The sequence below is a fragment of the Rutilus rutilus genome (assembly GCF_951802725.1).
Source record: "Rutilus rutilus genome assembly, chromosome: 13".
NCBI classification, from domain to species: Eukaryota; Metazoa; Chordata; class Actinopteri; order Cypriniformes; family Leuciscidae; genus Rutilus; species Rutilus rutilus.
Genome location: NC_140218.1, coordinates 34,462,074 through 34,488,805, shown reverse-complemented (window position 1 = coordinate 34,488,805; position 26,732 = coordinate 34,462,074). Strand labels below are relative to the sequence as shown.

The 26,732-nt window shown below is 39.2% G+C and overlaps 1 protein-coding gene across 2 annotated transcripts in view; it reads right to left on the bottom strand.

Moving 5' to 3' along the window:
• plcg1 (phospholipase C, gamma 1) overlaps positions 1-26,732 on the bottom strand; it is a 62,439-nt gene that overhangs the window by 21,405 nt on the left and 14,302 nt on the right. For both annotated transcript variants that reach the window (XM_084427223.1, XM_084427222.1), the window contains exons 3-20: positions 25,356-25,508; positions 25,121-25,214; positions 21,289-21,336; positions 20,237-20,321; positions 19,923-20,006; positions 19,504-19,526; positions 18,042-18,111; positions 17,738-17,839; positions 16,935-17,053; positions 9,529-9,614; positions 8,142-8,262; positions 7,877-8,045; positions 7,657-7,779; positions 7,465-7,566; positions 2,233-2,420; positions 1,936-2,136; positions 432-551; positions 164-344 (exon numbers count right to left, since the gene is read on the bottom strand). In XM_084427223.1, coding sequence (XP_084283349.1) covers positions 164-344; positions 432-551; positions 1,936-2,136; positions 2,233-2,420; positions 7,465-7,566; positions 7,657-7,779; positions 7,877-8,045; positions 8,142-8,262; positions 9,529-9,614; positions 16,935-17,053; positions 17,738-17,839; positions 18,042-18,111; positions 19,504-19,526; positions 19,923-20,006; positions 20,237-20,321; positions 21,289-21,336; positions 25,121-25,214; positions 25,356-25,508 — 2,069 coding nt within the window. The remainder of the gene's footprint in view (positions 1-163; positions 345-431; positions 552-1,935; positions 2,137-2,232; positions 2,421-7,464; positions 7,567-7,656; positions 7,780-7,876; positions 8,046-8,141; positions 8,263-9,528; positions 9,615-16,934; positions 17,054-17,737; positions 17,840-18,041; positions 18,112-19,503; positions 19,527-19,922; positions 20,007-20,236; positions 20,322-21,288; positions 21,337-25,120; positions 25,215-25,355; positions 25,509-26,732) is intronic.

The following is a 26,732-nucleotide window of genomic DNA, read 5'->3' as shown; positions in this document are numbered from 1 at the left end:
AATGGGCACCAAAAGAGTTTGGTTTTAAAACGTTCTACAAAATATCTTGCACAGAAGAAAGTCACACAGGTTTGTAACGACATGAAGGTAAATAAATGACATTTTCAGGTAAGCTATGGTTTTAAGCACAGATTAGACGAGACGGATGCGTGGATACACTCACAGCGGTGCCGATCTTCTCCAGCGTCTCCTCGTTGATGGGGTAGCGCAGCTTCATCTTGCGGTACAGTGGATGTTTCTCATAGTAACTGATTAAATCTACTAAACTGTCAAACTCAGAAGTGCCCAAAACCACCGTCTGTCCCTCCTGCTGCACACGGCAGTGCTTTATCTTGCCCTCCGCCCTGAGGGAGCAAACGAGAGAGAGAGTGAGGAAAACCACAGAAAACAAGGACGCAGTAAAAACATGAAAGCGGGAGTGTGGATTTTACCGGAAGGAAATGGCGAAAGAGTTGACTTCTGTTCTCTTCCTGACGAGGAAAGCCCCGTCACGTGGGACTCTCATCAGCATGTTCTCGGCCTGGCTGCGGGACAGGCACGCGTGGTACCACCTGCACGCAACACACACACACACACACACATGCTGGAATTAGACCGGGAAAACACAAGGAAGACAGGAAACACACAAACCCCTGCTCCACATCCACCGCTGTTGTTCCCTGCGAGATGAGAGGCAGGAAGACTTCGGTAACACTTTATTTTACAGTGTCCTTGTTATATATGTTACATGTACTTACCATAGTAATAACAGTAAATTATGCATAATTACATGCAACTAACCCTCAACCAAACCCCTATAGTAATTAATATTACTCAGTACTTAAATATATAATTACACTGTAACAATGACACCTTAAAATAAAGTGTGACCCTTTGTTACAGTGTAATTATACATTTAGATATTGAGAAATAATAATTAACACACACTTTACTATAGGATTAGAGTTTGGTTTAGGGTTAGTTACTTGTGATTTGCATAATTTGTAGATATTACTATAGTAATGTAATGTGCAATTACACTAAAAGAAAGTGTTACAGATTTTTTTTAATTTATAGAAATTCATATTTTTATTCAGCAAGGATGCATTAAACTGATCAAAAGTGACTAACAGCATTTAAATAAATTAATAAATGCTATCCTGATAAAAATGTATCACTGTTTCCACACAAATATGAAGCAGCACCACTGTTTTTACCATTGATAATAATCAGAAATGTTCCTTGATCATCAGATCATCATATTACAATGATTTCTGAAGGATCATGTGACTCTGAAGACTGGAGTAATGATGCTTTGATCACAGGAATAAATTACATTAAGATATATTCAAATAGAAAACAGCTGATTTACACTGTATTACTGTATGTTAGATCAAATAAATGCAGCTTTGGTGAGCAGAAGAGACAATCTATTTATTTTTACACCATTTTACTTATTTATTGGCCATACATATAAATAATTATCTATCAATAAAATGTCAATTTCAATTGGGGCTTTTCCAGACCATTTTTTTCTCCCCAATTATAGTTTCGACCCATATTCGAAGCCCATTATCAGATTTCTCTGCTTATTCTTTGATAAGTTCTCTTATTTCAAAATGTTTAGTCCTTTTATAAACGTAGAAAGACAGTATACTGTTATCCATCCTCAGAACTGTACGTCATAACATGATAATATCATTGTAGGTCACAAACGAAATAATACTTTTTGTGATCATACCGACAAACTCATAGCGTCCTTATTCTTAAAGTGACAGTCCCGTTTTTTTATCCACACTATGGCAGTCAATGGGGTCCATCAACTGTTTGTGTACACACATTCTTCAAAAGATCTTTTGTGTTCAGCAGAAGAAAGAAATTCACACAGGTTTGGTGAGTAAACGATGACAGACTCACTGCTGCTTCAGTCGTGAGGTGTGTGTGTGTGAGACTCACTCTTTGCTCTCGTGAGCGTTGGTTTGTGGCACCGGCTCCGTCAGCTTCATCTCAAACTCGTTGCAGCGCAGAGGAACCTGCTGGTAATGTGTGATGAGCGCAAACAGAGTGTCGAACACCAGGTTATCCGTCAGGTAGAACTTGGGGTTGCCGGCTTCCTGGCGAGAGTGAATCCTGCAGTGCTGAACGCGACCGGACCGCCTGAGGAGGGGGGGGGACAACAGAAACCCTTTTACTTTACAGTTCTGTTTCCAAGTAAACCATCGGTCAGCTGTGATGAGGTCAGGTTGCTGTTACCAGAAGGAGAGTGTGTAGTCTCCCACGAAGGTCTCGCTCTCGCGCACCAGGAAGGAGCCGTCGGGCGCCCCGGTCTCCAGGCAATACTCCGACAGCAGACGCTCCGCGATCTGACGCCCGTCGCGTCCCGCGCCCAGCTTACCGTGAAACCACTTCTCCGTTACGTGCTGGTCCATGCCGTTACTGATCTAAAGAACACGAGGAAGAGTTCAATCACACTAATGCATTCACACAGAAACCATGGGCTAAATTACCAATGGTTTGCTTTTACCGTGAGGGTGATATAGCGATTAACTAATATAAATGTCAACCGGTAAAGATTTTGGATGCATTGCGGTTTAAAAACAAGTGATTTTAAACTGTTGAAGCACAATAAGCAGCTAAAAAGAGAACTATTTTCGCTATATAAGAGCGCTGTTGGTTTCTTAAGAGACACACACATGAAGCCGCCGCTCATGGAGAACGTGAGGACTGAACTGAGGGCTTTATGCCGCCTAATTGGGTTTGAACAGTTAAACACACACATATGTGTCAGAGTGACCATGCCTTTGCCAATGCCAAGTATCCTCATAAACACAGACATTCATGTCTTAAGTGAACATAAACCAGAAAAGAACGTAAAAGAAACCAGATGCGTGTGTCAGTATATTAGATCCGTGCATTCGCTCTTAAAGTGACAGCAGCATAACATTCCTGTCATTAATGTTAATCCGACAATAAAAGAAAAAGATAAAATCACTCACTGCTTTTGACTGAATGACTTTAGTAACTTTAAGAATTAAAGCTGCAAGCAGCATTTAGCGGGGTTCAAGCATTTAAGGCCTTTAAGCACATAAGCATTTAAGACATTAAGTTTTATTTAGCAAGCTTTTAACCACTGAAATAATAGATGGAAAAGTCCATTTACAGCCAATACAGGCAATTTACCATAGGAAATATGTGGTTTTCAAAGCTTTTTTGACAGTTATAGCGCCACCTATGGTCTGATCTCCATGAAATTTTGCTTGCTTTTGTATTATGTCACATATGCTCATCAATTTTGGTGAAGTTCTGAGTTTTCCTGTAGGATTTATAGGCTTTTGAGTGTATTTTGCCACGTCCCTTTTCTAAATGACCCTGTTACAGACACCCAAATGCCAATAGATCAATAATTATCGAAGAAAAAGTTGAACTGAGAGTCCGGAGAATTGTCCTAGACTGGTTTGGTTCCGATCGGGCGAAAAACCAGGGACTAGTTCGCAAAAGTAGGTTTTGGACAAAATTCGACATAGCAGAATATTTTTCCTGCCTAAATCTAAATGGGAGTGCACAGTCTGTCCGCCTTGAGCCAGGGATCCCAGTGGTGTACGACACTTGAGTCTAGGACAAACGGCCTAAGAGTTATGAGCGATTTTGTACTTTTGGTTGCTGTAGCGCCACCTATGGGCCAATCGGGGTCATACTCTGATAGGTCATCCCCAAATTGAGGACTACCATCTGGCCAGGTTTCACGTCTCTAGGCCTTACGGTTTGGCCTGCACGGTCAGTTTAACAAATCCTTACAATTACAATAGGGTTTCAGCATTTCATGCTTGAACCCCTAATAAATGTATATTTAATGCACACAGTGTAAATTGCATATATAATTAACTATAATTTAAGTATATATAAACTATACGTTCTTCAGGTAGGTCTACGTTAGTTACGCTAGTTTTAGTGTGATATTGAGAATTATGAAATTTCAATGATATCAACAATTTTTATATAATAAAAGCCTTATTTTAAGCAAAACAACTATATTGTGATGTATATCATTATCGTAAAATAAAATTGCTAAGATTAAGATTTTGGTCATATTGCCCACCTCTACCGTGAATTGTGTGAAAGTGAGTGAATTGTGTTTTTCATATATCAAAACTAACTACTTGTTAAACCAACAAATCGGAAACAATACTCTATATATTCATCAGCGCTGAGGAAGGTAACTTTAAAGTATTTTGAGCATTAACCTTGGCAATAAAAAAAAAAATAAGTGAATCGAAAGCAGCACAGGAACTTCTGGGGAAACAGAGTTATAAAAAGTCGCGGGCAGAAACCTGTGTTAACCAGAGCTGACCGTACAACACGTTTAATGATGGCTCAAAGCATTGTCAAGTTGTGTTTCACAAATGTACAACGTAGCTAAAAAAGGTCATAATGACCTGGCTACTTGTTGGGGGAAAAAAGGACACTTTATATTAAAGGGGTGGTTGATTGTGATTTCACTTTTCTAACTTTAGTTAGTGTGTAATGTTGCTGTTTGAGCATAAACAACATTTGCAAAGTTACAGCGCTCAAAGTTCAAAGCAAAGGGAGATATTTTCTTTTAAAGAAATCGCTTTTTAAGGACTACAACAAACGGCTGGTAGAGACTACACCACATTCCTCCTGGGTTAGTGACATCACCAACCCTAGAATTTACATAAACCCCGCCCCCAGACACGATTTATATATTATCAAGACAGAATATGCTAATCAATGACTAGAAGATAACTACACATAAGCTACATAAATTAATCAACTAACCATTCAGAAATGTTGTCTACATGTTGTCTCTCCATCATTGTCTGACTCCGGTTTGAACATAAAAGGCTAAAAGTTTTTGAAATTTCCAGTGCATGTGTGTGTGAGGTAAAAGGACACAAGCTCTTGAAGCTCCGCCCCCTGTGCCGGGAGCAGCAGCTCATTTGCATTTAAAGAGACACACACAAAACGGTGTGTTTTTGTTCACCCTCAAAAAGTGACATTTTAACATGCTATATAAAAATATCTGTGGGGTATTTTGAGCTAAAACTTCACACACACACTCTGGGGACATCAGAGACTTATTTTACATCTTGTGAAAAGGGCATTATACCACTCCTTTAAGCGTCTTTAACTACTATATACTTCCATCAAAACACTTGTGCTGCTATCGAGGAGGATACGGGTACGTTTAGAGACAGGTTTGGGGATATGGGTCTGTTTAAAGTGTAAACAGTGCAATTATAGATGTTATTACAGAAATATATTACAGCTGCAGGTTTTTTTGTGTGAATACAAGTACAATGTACACCGTAAGTCCATTGTACCCAATTATTAATTTAAATATTATATCAATTATACACTTAAGGCCGAGACACGGCAGGCAAAAACATCGTTTTTTTTTTTTTACTGGTCAATTTTGAGATTTTTGGATATTTGTCTTCAATAACATGTCTTCTTTCAGATTTGTGGTGAAAAAAAGTCAGAAATACACATTTAGGTCTTTATTTTACTACACTTTGTCTGTTTGCGTCTGTAGATTTCTCATAAATTCAACAAAAGTTGGCGTTCTTAATCAACACGCTGCTCCACGATCTCGGTCTTCTTCCTGTCATCACATGCACCGCTGGAAAGCTCTCTCTCTCCTGTACAATGCTGTCTGATCCAAATATGGTCATTTCCTTTTTATCAGCAACCAATCGTGAAAGTAAAAGGGCTGAATGCGCAATCTCATTGGCTGATGATAAATCTTTAAAGCCCGTTTTCTCAAAATGACTTTTCTCTCATTCTCCAAGTCCGAAATCTCCACTTCAGTCGCACATATATACACCAAACTTTCCAGTCTTGTACCTAGTTATATTATGAAGACAATTCGCCTTTGGCTAAGCCACACCCTAGAATGTAGATTGACCAATCACAGCGCAGCCAAGAACGAGCTCCCACAGAGGTCCGACACTTTTTCACAGCGCTCCATTAACTTTAACACAGGCGTCTCATATTTTTGGTCTCGGCAGGCTATTACCGTCGTAGTTTTATCAAAAATATGGTTAAACGTTGTGCCTGGGGCATTTGTAACACAGATACACGTTTCCCAGAGAGGTTGGAGGGGGGTGTCCGTTTTTTCCCCTTCCCAAAACCGAAGTCAAATCCTGACAAGTGTCATCTTTGGATTAAACTGTGTGGACGTCCTCACAGTCAGCTAAACCCCTCAAGGATCAACAAGCACACTTTTGTGTGCTTTAGGTACATTTTGCTTTTAACCTTACTGTGAAGTTATACTAGTTAGACAGTTTTATGCTGTTTTAGGTTATGATTTCGGTTCTCTACCCTAATTAATGAAGAATCAAGGTGCAAGCAAGCAAGCTTAGCGATAGTTTAGTTATCACGTAAGTCAGGATTCTATGCTTTGACTAGAGGCTGGATGTTAGCTAACTTTGTTATTCAAGATACAAACACCTAACGTTAATGTTACAGACACGCTGTTGTGGCAGTTTTGAAGTTGACTAACGTTACCGCCACCGTGTTGACACAGTCGAACAATATGAAGTTGTCGGACGTAGCAACAGTAACTAAGGGGGGCGGGACTTAGCCAAAGGTGAATTGCAGAGGGATTTGTAAATATATTATTCCTAGCCTGATTTATATAACATTTTATTCCAAAAAACATGGCGAAAATAATTTTTTTAAGGCTATTGCCAGTATATTCTGATTTACAGGATAACAGAAGTAGATATCCATAAATCCCTCTGTAATTTTTTCCCATCTAATATGTGAACACAATGAAAAAATTATTTTTAGCCTGGCTTTATCCAATACTCAGATTTCGTTTATTTTATTTTATTTTATATATGTATTTTATATATATTTATTTTATATATGCAAATATATATATATATATATATATATATATATATGCGCATATTTAATTAGATATTGCCTAATTTGCATATTTAAACATTAAATTACAGAAAACTTGTAATACATTTATTTTCTCATCTTAATGTAGGTAATCAACTGGGAAAGTGTCATGGTAATATCTGCTAGTTAAAAATGTTACCCTATTCACCTGTAGTGTCTCGCTGTAATATTAAGTGGGAAAGCTATAAGAAAGTAAGCTGTTGCCATAGTGCTCCATTTTTACCATAATGCTGTTTAACGAGTAGACAAAGTGCGATACCATTTTCAGTGATAAACCTACTATTACAATAACTGCTCTATTAATAACCCTCCGCCGATCCGACTGTCCGTGAGCTGTCAAAAGTGAATTTCTCGGCCCAGGAAACTCAGTCCTAACCTTAACTCGAACCCCCATTGTTCATTTACACATACTAACGACATTGTAACAATACAAAGAAAATGACACTTTAAAATGTCTACGAGGATCCACAAGGACCCCATGTTGAAGCTAGCTGAGCAACTGAAAACCTGTTCCTGCGAACTGCAGACGGTTAGTCAGTGTGTGTTCCTCACCTCTCTGTGCTCCTCCTCATCCTCGTTCCCTTGATTACTTGACGTCTCCTCAGAATAATAGATCTTATTGCTGGTCAGGACGAAGAAGTGAGGGTACCACTCCTGTGAGGACGACACCAGCGCACATTCATCATGAGATCATCATGCCAGCAGATTAAACCGTCCTGTAAGAGTGGATGAAGAGGATCTCACGTGGTTGATGGGGTCCTCCAGGAACAGGATCCCGTTCTTGATGGAGTTGCTGATGTCGTTCTCCGAGTACGGCGTTGAAGACGAGACCTCCTCGTACGCGCTTCCCTCAGCTAGTTTCTTGTGCTGAACACATCAATTCAACAATAAACAGGCCTTTGTTGAGCAACTGGCTGGAGTGGCCAAAAACACAGTTTCCTGCCACATGACCAGTGAGTCTCACCTTGATTAGGATCTTCCTCTTGAGCTGATTGGGTGAGGGCAGGCCGTCCGCTGAGATGTCCACCGCTTTGGTCAGGAGCATCTCTCCAAACACTTTCCTAAAGTGGGAGGCCATGTTTCTCTGCTGGACAATACTGCAGTGGTCCTCGATGGAGAGGATGATGGGAAAGCTAACACAAGCAACGTAATCAGATTATCGCATACCGCACATTCTTGAAAAGATGACCATATCTAATCATCATGTGGGTTTGACCAGAGACACTCACTCAGACGTGACGAAGGCGTGTTCTTTGATGGTTTGAAGCACGTCGCTGAACTTGATCTTGGTGGTGAGGGTGTGACCGTGGTAGATGACAGGCATGCCATCAGGACCGTCCCAGCAGTCCACTGCAAAACACACACACATTATTACTGCCTGCCAGAAACACAACACAATAGTAAACATTATTCAGTTGAAATAGAGTCTAATAAAGTCTTATAGTTGTAGTTGTGATAAATATTTCTAGTTTACAAAAACAATATATTCACTGCTTAAAAATAAGCAAAAATAAAATACAATTTATTGTTATACATTTCAGAGGTTTGTGTTAGTTTGATTGTTTATTTTTTTTACATTTGTAAAATTTTTGAAAATTAATTACAAATAAATAAGGAACAAGAATTAAAAAAAATAAACAAACCAACCTAAACTAACTAACAAATCCATTAATTTTAGATATTTTTTATTTTATTTACTTTTTATTTTATCCCAGAGCGACGCTAAAACTGCAGTATAGTTATTTTATTATGCCACAAATCATAAAACAATATTCACTGCTTAAAAATAAGCAAAAATAAAATACAATTTCAGAGTTTTATGTTAGTTTGATTGTTTATTTTTTATTATTTACATTTGTAAACATTTAGAAAATTAATTACAAATAAATAAGGAACAAGAATAAAAAAAACCTAAACTAACAAACAAATCCATTCATTTTTGATAAAAAAATAAAATAAAAAATAAATAAAAAACGCTAAAACTGCAGTATAGTTATTTATTTTATTATGCCACAAATCATAAAACAACAGATCTGGCCATGTTGGTCTAGTCCTACGGTTATAGTTCTAAAATTAATAATAGTTCTAATTTCAAATGAGACAAATTTGAGCTCCTAAAATAAATAAATCAAACAAAAATAAATAAAAGCATAATTTAATTGTTATAGATTTCTGTGCTTTTTGTTTGTTTATCGCTATTGTGCGTGTCCTGTCCAGGAAATCCAGAGAATTATTTTAAAAAAGTAAAAAGAAAAACAAATCGGAACAATAAAAAAAAATAAAAAAAAATAATAAACCAAAAGAAAAAAAAAACATAATAATAATTTCAGATTTTTAACTTTTTCTTTTTTAAATCCCAGAACCTAGGACACTAAAACTGCAGGATATTTAGCATTTATTATTTACCATTTCAATAATATAAAAGCATGCATAGTGACATACTGTTGTAGCCTGCTAGTTTTACTACTGGGAGAAAGTATTTATGATATATTGTTCAATGCAATTTTGCAAAACGATATTTTCAGCATGTTAAGTTTCTGGAATGGTAATATTTTAGAATCTATTTGCATATGAAGCATTGATCATTACTAATAATAGTGTTGCGCTGTGACTTACACTCGATGCATCTGCAGCCCATTCGCAGACAGCGGGCGTACGCCTCCAGAGACGACTCGCTGGAAAACTGGTCTCCCGTCAGATAGCTAAAAATACCAGCACACACACACACACACACACACGTCAGACCTGTCTGCATTACTCCATACACACATCACACCTTACACCTCACACCTCAGCATCATTGTCACCTTTATTACAGCTTATAGACACTGCAGACGCTGTACAAACACATTCAAAAATTATTTCCATTATGTCAGTCTTTATCCAGTTCCCTTTGAACCACCTAATAGCTTTATAATCTAATCATACCAGACAAACAAAAAGCTAAATACCAGTCCTGATTGAAAGACACCACACAACATAGTAAGACTTCACCCATCTGAAATATCATATCATATATGAAATGATATAGAAATCTGTCCACTCGTCATCTGGCTTTTTTAGATTCAGCCACTGATGTCAGACGTGTTTCTATTCACACAATGCACTTTCTCAGATGACTTCTCTTTGTTAAAGTAAACAGTATATATATATTATATAGATATAGATATAGATATATAGATAATATAGATATAGAGATATAGAGATATATATAGATATATATAGATATATATATATATATTTCAATTTCAATTTTCAATTTATTAATGGATAGCCCCTTGAGAGGGTCCAAGTACACAGACGACAACAACAACAACAAAAAAAATGCTCAAAACCATTGAGCTACTAGGCAGCTTACACCATTACACCAAACCTAAGACACATCATAGCCCTGACATGTTATAACTGTCTCAAAAAGCACATCACATTTACTCATTATACAATTGGAACCATAATGCAAGAAATGCAGTAAACAAAAAGGTGTCACATAAGAAGGACCGAGGTTGAATCAACAGGAGGTAAATCAGTTAAACAGTTACATGAAACAAAAGACAATTTGCAAGCAATACTGTTCAGTCCAACATCAGAAGCATGCACACACATTGTTTAGATATTGGAATAAAGTTAACTTGAATCTACGAAAAGATAAAATGGACCTCAAGGAAAGAGGAAGATTATTCCAATCACTAGTAGCTTTGTAGTGAAAAGTTTTACGACCAGTGGCTGAAAAGATTCCTGGTACAGTAAAGACAAGAGATTGCATATCTCTAAGAGGATACAAAGAACTACGTGGAACCAAGAGTTCTCCCAGATATGGAGGACATTCAAAGTAGGCACATTTGAAAATAAAAAGAAACCAATGAAAGTCTCACACATACATATATATATACACACATACACTGTCTAGACTAGACTACTGGATACAGAATTAAAATTCGAAAGATATTAAGTCAAAGTAACAAGAAATAGTCACATTCACCTTTTTTAATCTGAGGTGGAAACGGGTTTCTACATTAATGTACATTTTCAACACATGAAATAAACTCTTATGCGGTATCTTATTGTAAAATCTCTGAAAGATTCTCTCATTAAACTAAATGATAAGCATAAAATAAGGAAGTAGGAAGTAGCAATTCCAGTGCAACACTTCCCGTAGTTTACTTGAGAATTTTTTACATCAAGAGAAATAATAGATATTTTTAAGGAAGTAAATAAAGGAGGCAAAATAGTCTCACACACACACACACACAATTCGTTCAAGCACCAAAGTGTATATAACAGATTTATAAATCTTACAAAGACAAAATAAACCCAGCGTGTGTGTGTTCTCATATGAGTGCGGACATGAGGGCAAAGAGTTTTTCAGTCCAGCTTGTTGATGCCAAGTTTGAATCAGTCTCATCGATAAGGCAGATAAAGTCCGTGAGCAGCTTCGTTCGTGAAGACCGTGTCGGTTTTAAATCCTCAAAGGTGAGCCATCCAATCCAAAAAACGGCAAGCTCCACAATGAGACCGATAAAAAAAATCCACCAACATATTTCAGTCCCAAAAATCTGGTCCACTCAAAATCTGTTCGCTCCCCATATACTACAATCTTCCTCTATATAGGATGACGTGTCGTTGCGCTATGCGTGGTCACCCTCTGAATCTCGCGAGAGTTCGTTACAGAGTTAAAGATCTCTACACGTAAAAACAACATCCCATGAAGACATTATAATGACTACAAATACATAGGTCAATCACAATATAAATAATCTCCCCCTTATGAGGCTTTGCTACATAGACCCCGCCCCCAGCTGACGGCATCAGAGGAGAGCGGTCGTACCTTTATACCGTACATTTATATTGTCTGTTTTTGGAGGGATGCCCCACTGAATGGTGTAATTTATCAGTAGCACCTCACTGCAGTACACGAGATCCAGGGGGCGGAGTTGGATCCAGATCTAAGGGGTGGAGATTGGCAGGTTTAGGGGTGGGTTTAGGGATCAGGTGATGGAGATGGGTAGGTTTAGGAGTGGGTTTAGGGATCAGGGGGTGGAGATGGGTAGGTTTAGGGGTGGGTTTAGTGATCAGGGGGTGGAGATGGGTAGGTTTAGGGGTGGGTTTAGGGATCAGGGGGTGGAGATGGGTAGGTTTAGGGGTGGGTTTAGGGATCAGGGGGTGGAGATGGGTAGGTTTAGGGGTGGGTTTAGGGATCGGGGGTGGAGATGGGTAGGTTAAGGGGTGGGTTTAGGGATCAGGGGGTGGAGATGGGTAGGTTTAGGGATCAGGGGGTGGAGATGGGTAGGTTTAGGTACATGTAAGGTGGGAGGAGTTGGATCTGGATCCAACTCCTCCCCCTGGATTTCATGTTCTGCAGTGAGGACCATCTCTAATTTATTGGCACCAATTTCTTTATCATCTCAGCTGGACCCTCCCATTTAGCAGAGTACTTGTTTGTAGCGGACGAAAGAGGATGAGTCTTCACCCAGACGACATCACCCGGCTGAAACTGTGTATCTTTCCTCCGGGAATTGTAGTATCTTGCTTGTCTCTTCTTTTGGACCTCGACTCTCCTCTTGATTTCCTCTGCCATGATCGTCTGTCGTTCAACGAGATCATAAGCGGTTTGGCTAGGTGAGCGGGATCTATGATTCATTCTTTCTAGCGGTCCCTGGAGCTGTCTGCCAATCATCAGCTCGGCTGGGGTTTTGCCCGTTGTCTCCTGATAAGCAGAGTTAATAGCAAAAGGGAACTCAACAAGCCATTGATCCCATAACTGATGGTACTGTCCCACATATGAAGCGATCATGGTCTTTAAAGTTCGGTTTATGCGTTCAGTAAGATTGGTTTGTGGATGATAACTGGTGGTTAAATTTGGATACTTCCCCATGTCTTACAGAGATCTGACATCAGTAAATTGGGCCCCCCGGTCGGACACAAGGTATTTTGGCCCCCTCCAGCGGGTAAATATTTTCGTAAACATTTCGAGTAATAATCCAGGATGACAAGCAGGTAAGTGTTTTGTTTTTTGCTACTTGGGAAAGGTCCCATCAAGTCCACACCCAGCATTTGTCCAGGCTCTGTTACTTCAGTGGTATGAAGAAGACCACTGGGTTTAGTATTGTCATGTTTGTATTGTTGACAGTTATCACATCCCTTCACATGCTGCCATACATCCCTACGCACAGTTGGCCACCATGACACTTCCAACAGCCTCAGCAACGTTTTCAGTTGACCCATGTGTCCGCCCAGAGGGTTATCGTGGAATTAATGGAGAAATCCAGGAATTAATGTCTGAGACTTGTTCCCATTATTCTTCACCAGCATTTTACTGTATAAAACCCCTTGGAGAATTCGAATGTAATTTGTGGGTCTTTTACCTTTCTCGTTTTTGTTTCAGACTGCAGACGAGTAATGGTTTCATCTTGTTGTTGGGCTTGAGCCATTTCATCCATGGTGTGTGGTATGTCAGAAGGATGTTTTGATGTTGTTATTGCTAAACACTGTTCCTCTCTACTCATCAGTTCAAGCGATCTGGACAATGCATCAGGGCCTAGGTTAAGACATCGTTTCCTATGATGAAAATGAAACTCAAACTGCTGCAAGCGTAGGGTCCAACGGGTCAGGCGTGAGCTGGTCTTGGGACAGTTAAAGGCCCAAGCTAGTGCAGCATGGTCTGTATAGACGTCAAACCTCCTACTTTCCAGGTAGTGTCTCCACTTTTCCACTGCCCAGACAACTGCCAAGCATTCCTTTTCAGAAGTGGAGTAGTTGATCTCTGCTCCTCGCAGAGTTCGTGACACATAAGCAATCACCTTTTCTCCATTAGAGGTTAGCTGACTAAGTATGGTCCCTAGACCCACATCGTTTGCGTCATTGTGTGTACTAGAAATGGCTTTGTGAGATCAAGTTGTGTCAGTACGGGTGGATTCTGGAGAGATTGCTTAATGTTATCGAAGTAGGCCTGGCATTCAGGGGTCCAGTCCCATTTCACATCTTTTTTCTTTAGGTTGTTAAATTGAGATGTGATATCTGCAAAGTAGGGAATGAATTTATGGTACCACCCTGCAAGTCCGAGAAATCGTTGTAGCGTTTTAAGGTCAGTGAGAGGAGAATACCGAGCGACTACTTTTGTCTTTTCTCGGTCAACCTCCACTCCTTTTCCAGAGATGATATGTCCCAGGAATTCGAGTTGTCTTTTGAAGAAATGGCATTTGTTCTTGTTGAGGGTAAGGTTGGCCTGCATGAGTCTTTGGAGAATAATATTAAGATGACTGATGTGTTCTTCCAATGATTTGGAGTAAATTATTATGTCGTCGTTGTACACGAAACAAAATTGTCGTCTCAGCTCTGCCAAAAACCTTTTCCATGATTCTCTGGAAAGTGGCTGCTGCATTTCGGAGACCATAAGGCATAATCCGAAATTCAAATAGCCCTTTGGTTGTACTAAAAGCTGTTTTGGCTTTACTCTCTTCCTCCATCTCTAACTGCCAATAGCCAGACTGCAGATCTAAGGTAGTAAACAAGATTGCGCCTTCCAAGGACTCAAGGATGTTGTGAATGATTGGCATTGGATAAGCATCCGGTACTGTTTTACTGTTTATTTTCCTGTAGTCCACACAGAACCGGTACGAACTATCAGTTTTGGGGACCAGGACGACAAGGGAGGCCCAAGACGAGAAGGAGGGCTCAATGATATTGTCTTTGAGTATTTGGCCTACATGATCTTCAATTACTGTATATGTTTCTTGAAGGGAGGTACCCGATAGGCTCTGGATTTAATTGGCATTATGTCAGATAACACAATTTTATGTTTCTCCATTGCAGTCCTTCCCAAGATACTGGAGGTTGTACGAGGCCAAGCAGTCATCAGCTTCTGCAGCTCCTCAGGTTTATCTGAGTCCAGTACTGGTGCATCTTCAGATATCAGTGGTTTGAATGGAGGTTCCCAGGAAGGAGGTAGGGCATAATAAAGGTTTGTAGTGACAGTTTGGATGAGGGTTTCATCAGCAGCAATGTTAGAAGTCCCTGGAGCACTCTCATCTGGTAAGAAGGTATAGTAATCATAACCTTCATCAGTTTTCAGGCCATATCTGTTTTGGCCAACCTCCAAGATGGCTTCTGCAGCTCTCAAAAAGTCCAGACCTGTTATCAAGGGGAAGGCCAGGTGAATGTATTTCATAATATACGTGTTCAATCGACATACCTGGTTATGCCACTTATAACTGATGCTTTTTTGATCAATCGCTTGGTGCACTTGTCCATCAGCCAATATGAAACGTTGTGGATGTCCAGCCAAGCACCGCAGCATAACGGTCAACCTTTTTCCAGTAGTCTTTAGCCCCCATGCAGTCCTTTTCCACCATGGAACCCACCTTTACCAACTGTTCAATCGTCCTCACCGTGCCTCTGAGACATCCTGCATCCTGTTAATGTTATTCAGAACACGACTCACTATTTCATCCTCTGAGATATCTGATTTCCACTTCAGACAAAGAGCCCGATAATCATAAGCAAAATCCCTCAAACGTTGTCCAGGTTGTTGAACCATCGATCTCAGCTTATCTTCCACCTCAGTGAGGTAATCCTCAGGTAGAAATGCTGTCCTGAAAGCTTTTTTGAAGGATTGCCAATCAGAGACCTTCCTTTTCTCAGCTATCCACCAGCTCAGAGCAGGACCACGCAACACTGTGCTCCCAATGAGCTCTAAACTAGGAAGCGGTCAGATTTCCAAGTAATTTTCACACTGATCAATGAAGGTGAGTACATCAGCAGTCTCACAAGACTCATCAAAGATGGGAAATTCCAGACGAATCGGTGGCTGAGCACAAAATGAAGAAACAGCTGTAGGGTTTTACACAGTAGTAAGTTGCGTATCAACAGGTGAAACATCATACGTAACATTGATAGATTTTCTGGGAGGTTGTTTGACTCTAATGGCTGGAATTGGGGTTTTAGGAGCATCAACAGATGACAGGGAAGTAACTGGAGTGTAAGGTTGGTGTCTGGAGAAAGAAGGTGTACTTGTAAATCACAGCTTTTTTTTAAATCGATCTTCCCACCGTCTCTCCTCAGAAAACAGTCAGCCAACTTCTCCAGAGATTTCTGGAAATATTCATCCAACTCTGCCAAGCCATTGCATCACGAAAACTTGTTTCTCTATTTAGTGCACTCTCCACAGACTGTATGAAATCATGTTCCCCCGCCTGTACTCTATTTCCAAGAGCCAATAAATCCACCTTCATTTTGTCAAAATCTGGTTACATCATTTGCATGTCATTAACATCACATTCATCTTTCTCTACATCATCAACTTCATCCTAACTAGCCTCCCGCCTATCTAACCAACTCCTCCCCTTATAACATTTTACCAACCAACTAAACAAACAAACAAAGAAATAAACAAACCAACTAAACATCTAACCAACCAACTAACTAACTCTTTCCCCATCCAACATTCTGGCTATTTAGAGGCTGACTGAATCTATACTCTAACCAACCGACCAAACCCTTCCCCATCATCTTACATTTTGGCTCTTTGAGGGAGAATCATTTTATACACTAACTAGACACCCAACCCAACCATCCTCCATCATCCTCTAGCACAGGGTGTGTAATCCTGCTAATAGAGTCACGGGACACTGGCCATCCAGGAACAGGTCTGGACACCCCTGATCAAACCTTTTTTTCTTTGAGGGGGACTGATTTTATACACTTACTAACCAACTAACCAATCAACCAACCAAACCTTCCCCCATCATCTAATAGTTAAGTCGGGTAGTGTGATTCTCCATCGAAGAACCAAAATAACTAACCAACCAACCCTTTTCCCATCATCTCACATTTTGGGGGATTATACACTAACAAACTAACTAACTATCTATCTAACCAATGGATGAACTACAAAAAAAAAGGGATGGACGTTATCTAGAGACCACTAGTTACTAGATACCCCATAGAGAGAACTTTAATAAACATACAGCCTCTTAAAAGTGTCAGTTTAATCTGAACTGTTCAGTTGAATACTGTACTCTACTCACGTGTTGTGGGACGAGGAGATCCAGTAGTGGGACAGGGGGTTGTTCATGTCCTCTGGCCGAACCTGATCGAGCTGCGAGTCCCAGATAGTGTTCTCTTTAGAGAACAGATACGTGAGGAACTGAGAACCACAAAACATGTTAACGTCAGCATGCTGAAACTGAAGACAGCAGCGTGAGTTAGTCCTCAGCACTGCTGATGAACACCTAAACAACACCAAAACCACTCAACCGCTGTAGTTCTCCAGTCTTCATGAAAGGGTACAAAATACGACAAGGGGTTTTTTTAATCAGTAAAAGGAACATGAACCAGGAAATGTTCTTTCCTATTTTTATTTTCTAAAGAAGAAGGAGAATTGATTTTTTACTTTGTTGACACCTTTATGATTTGTGTGTAAAACAGCTACTCCAATTATTTACTAAAAATAAATGAGGAATGCGTGTCAAATATAATTGTTTTATAAACATTTTCTCTCAATATTAACTATACGCAATGAATATGATCACTTAAGAAAATAACTCTAAGTTTAATACAAATACCTAATTTAAATAGTTCTTGCAAATGATAGATTAGGAAATTCATAATCAACTAATAAGTTAAGAAGAGGCAGATAAACATATCAAAGAAACAAATCTGCGGTGACACGATACTGCAGTGAAGCAGGAAGTGGTGATGCGGGTAAAGCGTGGAGCTTGCAACGCTTGTTATGGGTTTGATTCTCTGGGAACGCACATGCTGAGTAAATGCACTAGTCACTTTGCATAAATGCGTTTGCCAGAAACATAAATGTCAATGTAAATGTCACCTCGTCTTGATGAAAGTACGGCTGCTCGATCTCTCGTAGAGGATCCTTCAGGTAGTGGAACATAAACTCCTGCACCTTGTTACTGTCTGTGGCCCAAAGCTCCTGAGGACAGACACACACACACACACACACACACACACACACACACACACACACACACACGGTTATTACCAAACATCTGAAGTACAGATTCTCTTCCCTCAACAACCCACTCTACTGTACAAACATATGCATCCAATTAATGTGTAAATACAGTGACGGCTCGTTTGCTTTGAGCAATAAAGTGGAAAAATGCATATCTAACCTTCTGATGTTCAATTAGGAAGTTCTGGAAGTCCTCCAGTGAGATATTCTGTTCTGGTCTCTCAATAAACCTGTCAGAAACACACAGATCAGTGTTAGAGCCTCGTGTCTAGAAACCCAACAGATGTTCTAGGATGTCTGATAACAATTCAGATACATTATATAAAACTATAATAAATGACCATTTACTAGTAGGTCTTTTTGTGCACAATTAACTAACTAACTCTTTCCCCATCTTACATCCTGGCTATTTAGATTGATCGGTGATTACATATATACTCTAACCAACTAACTCTTTCTTTCCCCATCTTACATTTTGGCTGTTTAGATGGTGATTAAATTTATACTCTAATCAACAAACTCTTTCCCCATCTTACATTTTGGCTCTTTGAGGGAGAATCATTTTATACACTAACTAATATAACTAATCATTATATTGAACTAACTAGACACCCAACACAACATTTTGCCTCTTTGAGGTTGATTAAATGTATACTTTAACCAACCAAATAAAACTAACAAACAAACAAAGAAATAAACAAACTAACTAAACATCTAACCAACTAACTAACTCTTTCCCCACCCGACATTCTGGCTATTTAGAGGCTGACTGAATCTATACTCTAACCAACCGACCAAACCCTTCCCCGTCATCTTACATTTTGGCTCTTTGAGAGAGAATCATTTTATACACTAACTAGACACCCAACCCAACCATCCTCCTCTAGCACAGGGTGTGTAATCCTGCTAATAGAGTCACGGGACACTGGCCATCCAGGAACAGGTCTGGACACCCCTGATCAAACCTTTTCTTTCCAACTAACCAACCAACCCTTTTCTCATCATCTAACATTTTGTTTCTAACTAACTAACTAACCAAACCTTCCCCGATCATCTAATAGTTAGTTGGGTAGTGTGATTCTCCATCAAAGAACAAAACATTTAGATGATGGGAGAAGGTTTGGTTGGTTAGTTAGTTAGTTGGGTAGTGTGATTCTCCATCGAAGAACCAAAATAACTAACCAACCAACCCTTTTCTCATCATCTAACATTTTGTTACTAACTAACTAACTAACTAACTAACTAACTAACTAACTAACTAACTAACTAACTAACTAACTAACTAACTAACTAACTAACTAACTAACTAACTAACTAACTAACTCTTTCCCTATCATCTAACATTTTTAGTACCCAACTCACTAATCAACCAACCAAACTATAATAAATTACCATTTATTAATGTCTTATTGTGCACAATTAATACGTTTAATATAATAGTAATAATAATATAATAGCCTAACACTTAAAATAGTTCAATCAAATCCCAATAAATAAATTCTGCCCTATATTATTTATTACTGAATATTCTGTTTTACTTTAAATGTGTTGTAAATTATAATTTATGTCATTCTTAAATTCTTTAGCTTGAAAAAGACAAAGATAGAGAAGTGAGTGAACACCTTTGCAGCAGTGGAATCTCCATCTGTAAAGAAACAGAAAAAAAAGCTTATTATGTGAATAATACAATTAATACCCGATCATGTGACTGTAGCTATTTCAGCTCCAGTACAGTAAAACACCGCGGTAAAAACATCTGCAGCTCTACATATACAGACCCATCAGACGCTAATCAGCTGATGAGATAGCAAACATCTACTCAAGTCCCACACACACACATCCCTTTGAGTGCAAGGGTCATCAGTACTGTGTGTGTGTGTGTGTGAGTGGCCTAATGGCTTTCAGCCGATAGATCTTGTGGCTTTTTAAAAGGGCCGGTATTGACGCGAAGGCCATTTGAGAAGCGGGGCAAACTGATGGGGTTTGAGTGGCTCTGAGGAGGGCTTCGCCTCCACCAACACACAAATAAACCTGAACTCACTGATTTCTGTGCATCAAACATCAGGCTGCGGTACAGCTGGGCGAAATGACTATACGACACATCTCCATTCCTCAGCTCTCCATCCTAACCAAGAAACCACAGAAAATACAACCAATATTAATAAAACGTAAATGTAAATGTAATTACAACTGTATTAACATGGAGTAAATAAATACACAATATCCAGTGAGGTTACTGCAGTTAACGGCGTAACCAAAATAATCGAACCACATGGTATATAAACATTACACAATAAAAATCACCTAAAAGGATTAATTCTACACTAATATGAGAAGTGAGTGGAGAGAAGTTACCGGAAGTTTCTCTCGTAAGAACCTCATATTGGGAACCCTGTAGTTGACTTGACACAGCATACTCTTCAGATCCTTACAGGAAATCCTGCCAAAACACAGAGAGTTTGGGAATGTGGTTACGAAAGGGGATGAGGATGCTCAGGATCGCACGTTTCAGCTGAGTTTACATCAGTCGGTTTTATTCCTCTAATCAGTAAAAACATTCATTACTCAAAAAACATATGTATAATGTACAAACGTTTTATGTATACATGTACACATCTATGCCTGTTGTGTGTACAATACACTACTGTACAAAAGTTTGGGGTCAGTAAGAGTCTTTTCAAAGAAAACTAATACTTTTATTCAGCAAGGACCCACTAAACTGATCAAAAGTGACCGTAAAGACAATGTTACAAAATATATTTTGATTTCAAATGCTATTCTTTCTGTTCATCAAAGAATCCTGAAAAATTACTTATCACAGTTTCCACAAAAATATGAAGCGGCACGACTGTTTTCACCATTGATGAAAATCAGTTTCTTGATCATCAAAAGCTTATTAATTTCTACTTTTGATTTAGCCACACACAAGCTGAAAACGTCATGTTTCTCATCCACACACACGTCCACCATTTCAACTGAATACGACACCTCACACACCTCTGTGTCTTTCACTCGCTCTCTGTGTATTTACCTTCACACACACGCATGCTCTGAGCTTTGTTTCCTGTTGCAGGATGTGCCTTCTCTGAGCTCTATTTACCCAACAGGAGTGTGTGTGTGTGTGTGTGTGTGTGTGTGTGTGTGTGTGTGTGTGTGTGTGTGTGTGTGTGTGTGTGTGTGTGTGTTAATAAGGCCAGGTATCTCTGAGTCAGCCATTTCTCCCCTAAAGCATATATCACAACGTAGATAAATCGAAAGGAAGATGAGATTATAAGAATCGCTACGTCAGAGAAACATCTCAAACACACACTATCACATCTGTGTGTGCATCCCTCAACATAATGGCGCGCTACACCAGTTTCTCCACAGAGAAAAGTGCGGGCCGATGACATTCACACGTAACACACCTGTCTTCCCTGTTGCGATCCACAGCGTGAAACTGCTTTCTCAGCCACCTATATAAAAGAGGAAAAAGTATTAATACAACACTTCAATGTTTTTTTTGCTTTTCACTTTTTAAAATTCACAATTATCTATAGTTTTAAGTCACGTGACTGTCGCAGAGACCTGGGGGAAAGAAACATCCATAGAAGTGCAGAACAGGCCGGTCGATTTTCAATTTCATGGGAAAAATCAGTAAAAACAGCAGGACTTTAGAGAACGCTTAACATAAGAAACACTTAAACTGCCTTAATGTGCCGAAACACTGATATTAAAAGATCAGATTCAGTGTACATATTTATTACTTACATATTTAGTACATACTTATTAGAAATACATTAGAGATGCAAGATTCTGGATTAATTGAATTTGGATTGTTTTCGTTCTAAATAGAGATTGTGATTTTCCCACGATTCTGAACAGACAACTAAACAAAATAACCTGTAGTTTACTAGAGGTTCTGACAAAATGTGAATTGCTGTTAATTAATGTCGTTTTTTTATTTATTATGAATGAATGATTCAATGACTAAATAATTCACTTGTTTCCTTACTGGATGAATCAGTGTTTTTGAATGAATCTCTTGAATGAATGATTCAATGACTCACTCAACGACTTGTTTCCTTACTGGATGAATCAGTGTTTTTGAATGAATCTCTTGAATGAATGATTCAATGACTCACTCAACGACTTCAATTGTTTCCTTACTGGATGAATCAGTGTTTTTGAATGAATCTCTTGAATGAATGATTCAATGACTCACTCAACGACTTCAATTGTTTCCTTACTGGATGAATCAGTGTTTTTGAATGAATCTCTTGAATGAATGATTCAATGACTCACTCAACGACTTGTTTCCTTACTGGATGAATCAGTGTTTTTGAATGAATCTCTTGAATGAATGATTCAATGACTCACTCAAAGACTTCAATTGTTTCATTACTGGATGAATCAGTGTTTTTGAATGAATCTCTTGAATGAATGATTCAATGACTCACTCAACGACTTGTTTCCTTACTGGATGAATCAGTGTTTTTGAATGAATCTCTTGAATGAATGATTCAATGACTCACTCAACGACTTCAATTGTTTCATCACTGGATGAATTAGGCTGCATCTGAAATCACATACTTCCCTACTATATACACTCACCTAAAGGATTATTAGGAACACCATACTAATACTGTGTTTGACCCCCTTTCGCCTTCAGAACTGCCTTAATTCTACGTGGCATTGATTCAACAAGGTGCTGAAAGCATTCTTTAGAAATGTTGGCCCATATTGATAGGATAGCATCTTTCAGTTGATGGAGATATGTGGGATGTACATCCAGGGCACGAAGCTCCCGTTCCACCACATCCCAAAGATGCTCTATTGGGTTGAGATCTGGTGACTGTGGGGGCCATTTTAGTACAGTGAACTCATTGTCATGTTCAAGAAACCAATTTGAAATGATTCGAGCTTTGTGACATGGTGCATTATCCTGCTGGAAGTAGCTATCAGAGGATGGGTACATGGTGGTCATAAAGGGATGGACATGGTCAGAAACAATGCTCAGGTAGGCCGTGGCATTTAAACGATGCCCAATTGGCACTAATACCCCTTTTCCACCAAGGCAGAGCTGGTGCTGGTTCGGAGCCAGAGCCTAGTTTCAAATCAGTTCTTTGTTTTTCCACCGCCAAAGCACCAGCTCCGAACCAGTAAAACTGGTTCTTAAGTAGCACCAAATCATTGCAGGGTCTAGAACGGAGCCAAGAAAGAACCGCTTGCGTAAGAGGCTGGGGGCGGGGTTACCGTGGCCAACAAGACTGAAGAGAAACTTGTGACCGCCATTTTCAAATAGCAGCTAATCGAGCTAACAGCAGCTAAACACGATGGACGCGATCTAAAATATAAATCTAAGGCTAAAGTCGGCATCTTATTGTTAAAAATAAATGTTATGTACATGCTGTTACTCTCGCTTGTAATCTCCGTCTGTACAAATAATGGCGAGCCGCGCGAACACGTTGGATCCGCCGTATTTGGATGCCGATGTAGGTCCGCAAAGCCATGAACATCAATAGTAAAGCAACGTGCTTTGCTGCATACCTCGGTTGTAATGAGTGGTTATTTCTAGGGCTGTAATCAACCAAAGAAAATCTTGGTCGACTAAAGTCCTGAAATTTGACAAAAAAAAAAAAAAAAAAATCGACTAAAAATGACGTTAGGAAAAAACAAAACTTTAAATTAATTAGCTGCGCACTGTGCGCCTTGTTGTCCGCCTAAATGAATTATAAATAAACATAAACTAGTAGGCTATTTGCAGTATTAAATCGTTTTTGACGTAATTATTTTGCACTGAAATTCTGACACACGAGTCTGTCGGCTCTGACAGCATTGCACCACGTGCACCTGCGCAATATGATTTCCGAAAATAGTACTATGTTGTCAACTACTAGTGATATCATGACAAGAACTTTTGAGGAATATGTAACATAATTTAGACAATTGTTTTTGTCATATGTATTATAATAACTGACAGACACTATCATTTCAGCCGCTCTGTGCAGCTCGCGAACATAGGAGCTCAGCTTCGCGGCTGATACACGAATAGACTATTAACTTAAAGCTTTTACTCTTAAACACAAAAGGCACGTCCACTTTAATAAAAACATAATATTTATTAAACAAACCAGATCAAGTAATAATATTCAGCAAACCTTCTAGTAGCCTACTTTCTTCAATCTGTCTCTCTTCTCCAGTGGGTTGGGCTAATCCAAAAGAAGTGAAAACAAGGGGGGTGTTCTGAAGACAGACTGCTACCTGCTCTGAAAACACCCCCATTAGCAATTAGTGCTTTCCACCTGATGAAATGAACGCGGCAAAACTGATTAAATGAACGCGAATCAGAAAAAAAATCGACCAATCAGAATTTTGGTCGAGCCAGAACGTATCGACCAAATAATCGACTGGGAGATTACAGCCCTAGTTATTTCAGTCAAAGTTGCTCTTCTATCAGCTTGAATCAGTCGGCCCATTCTCCTCTGACCTCTAGCATCAACAAGGCATTTTCGCCCACAGGACTGCCGCATACTGGATGTTTTTCCCTTTTCACACCATTCTTTGTAAACCCTAGAAATGGTTGTGCGTGAAAATCCCAGTAACTGAGCAGATTGTGAAATACTCAGACCGGCCCGTCTGGCACCAACAACCATGCCACGCTCAAAATTGCTTAAATCACCTTTCTTTCCCATTCTGACATTCAGTTTGGAGTTCAGGAGATTGTCTTGACCAGGACCACACCCCTAAATGCATTGAAGCAACTGCCATGTGATTGGTTGATTAGACAATTGCATTAATGCGAAATTGAACAGGTGTTCCTAATAATCCTTTAGGTGAGTGTAGTAGGTGAAAAACAGTAAGTGACAAAAGCAGTATGTCTGAACTCACAGTACTCATAAAAGAGGCAAAAAGTCCCCGGATGACCTTTTATCCAAGTACTTCTGTGATCAGCAGGACTTTATTTTACAGTCCTGTTCCCCGTGTACATACAATAACTGGGTAATAACTAGGTACTAACCCTAAACCTAACCCATGTAGTTACCTTATATTACCCAGTACTTTCTTCGGCAAGTACGTACACATACTGTCAAATAAAGTGCAACTGGAAAGCCTTGTTTTGTCTTCAGGTTAGTGTTCCTTTAAGGCTGTTACGTCACTCTTTAGGCACTCGTTACACTTGACATGTGAACCCAGAGCTTAATGGGTACCATCAGTCAATATCTACTGGGAGAGGGGCACGTAGAGGTCAAAGGTCACCTTTCTATCTGCAGGGGTGTGGGGGAGCGTAACGTATCCGACTGCAGCCAGGTCAATCCCTTCACCCACATGACCATCTCCTCGTCTGAGGTCGCTGAGGGACAGACAGAGGAACACAAGCGTGAGTGTGTGTGTGTGTGTGTGTGTGTGTGTGTGTGTGTGTGTGTGTGTGTGTGTGTGTGTGTGTGTACTACAACTCTAATGCGCTTTCATTTGGATTTCTCTGTACGCTCACCTGCCAGACTGAGCGCTTTGAGCCGAAACTCAGTCCCGTAAAGGATGACGAAGCAGTGGGCCGGTTCGATCCGTGAAGATAAGTCCTCCATATACCGCTCAAAGTCCCGGGACTTCTGCCCCGTACGGATCTCCTTAATTTCCCGGATATCAACTGAAAGGGACACAAGAGACAGACTTCAGTCAATAACACAAGTCTTGCCTGATGTCGTTTACACATTCACCCTTGTGGTTAAGGTGCTCGGAAACATGAAAGATGTTTTCACTGGAACGAAACTAAACCATTTTATCAATTTATCTTTAACTAGAGTTATGAATCTTTGGGTTGAGGTTTATTACATACACTACCTTTAAAAGTTTGGGGTCTGTAAGATAATTTTTTGTTTGCTTCTGTCTCTACTGCTCACCAAAGCTGCATTTATTTGATCAAAACTAAGGTAAAAATTACAGTAATGTAGTGAAACATTTAAAATAACTGTTTTCTATGTGAATACATGTTAAAATGTGATCAAAGCTGAATATTCAGCATCATTACTCCAGTCTTCAGAGTCACATGATCCTCATGAAATCATTCTGATACGAGGATTTGATGATCAAGAAACATTTCTGATTATTATTAACATTTCAATGTTGAAAACAGTTGTGCTGCTTCATATTTGTGTAGAGACCGTGATACTTTTTTTTCAGGATTCTTTGATGAAAAGATAAAAAGAAGAGCTATAAATGTCTGCTTTGAATCAATTTGCTGAATAAAACCATTCAATTCTTTCACACACACACACACACACACACAAAAAAACAACATACGGTTACACTTTATTTTAAGGTGTCCTTGTTACAGTGTAATTATACATTTAAGTACTGAGAAATATTATTTTGTTATGTTTGTTGTAGGGTTAGTTCCATGTAATTACATGATTTATAGTTATTACTATAGTAACTACATGTAGCATGTAACAGGGACACTGTAAAATAAAGTGTTACCGAACATACTTAGCTTAGCATAGATCATTGAATCGGACAAGACCATTAGCATCTCTCTCAAAAAAATGACCAAAGAGTTTCGATATTTTTCCTATAAAGCAGCAAAGTTTCTTGATTATTACGCAGGAATGAGAGTATAGTTCCTAGCCATATCAGCCTAGAAAATCGCAACTTTTCATTTTACGTCGGTCTTAGTACACGATGTAACTACAGAAGAGTCAAGTTTTAAATAGGAACAATATCGAAACTCTTTGGTCATTTTTTTGAGAGAGATGCTAATGGTCCTGTCCGATTCAATGATCTATGCTAAGCTATGCTAAAAGTGGTACCGCCAGTCCCTGAGATCGGCCGAATGGATTCGAAAACGGTAAAACTCAACTGTTTAACTCTGGGG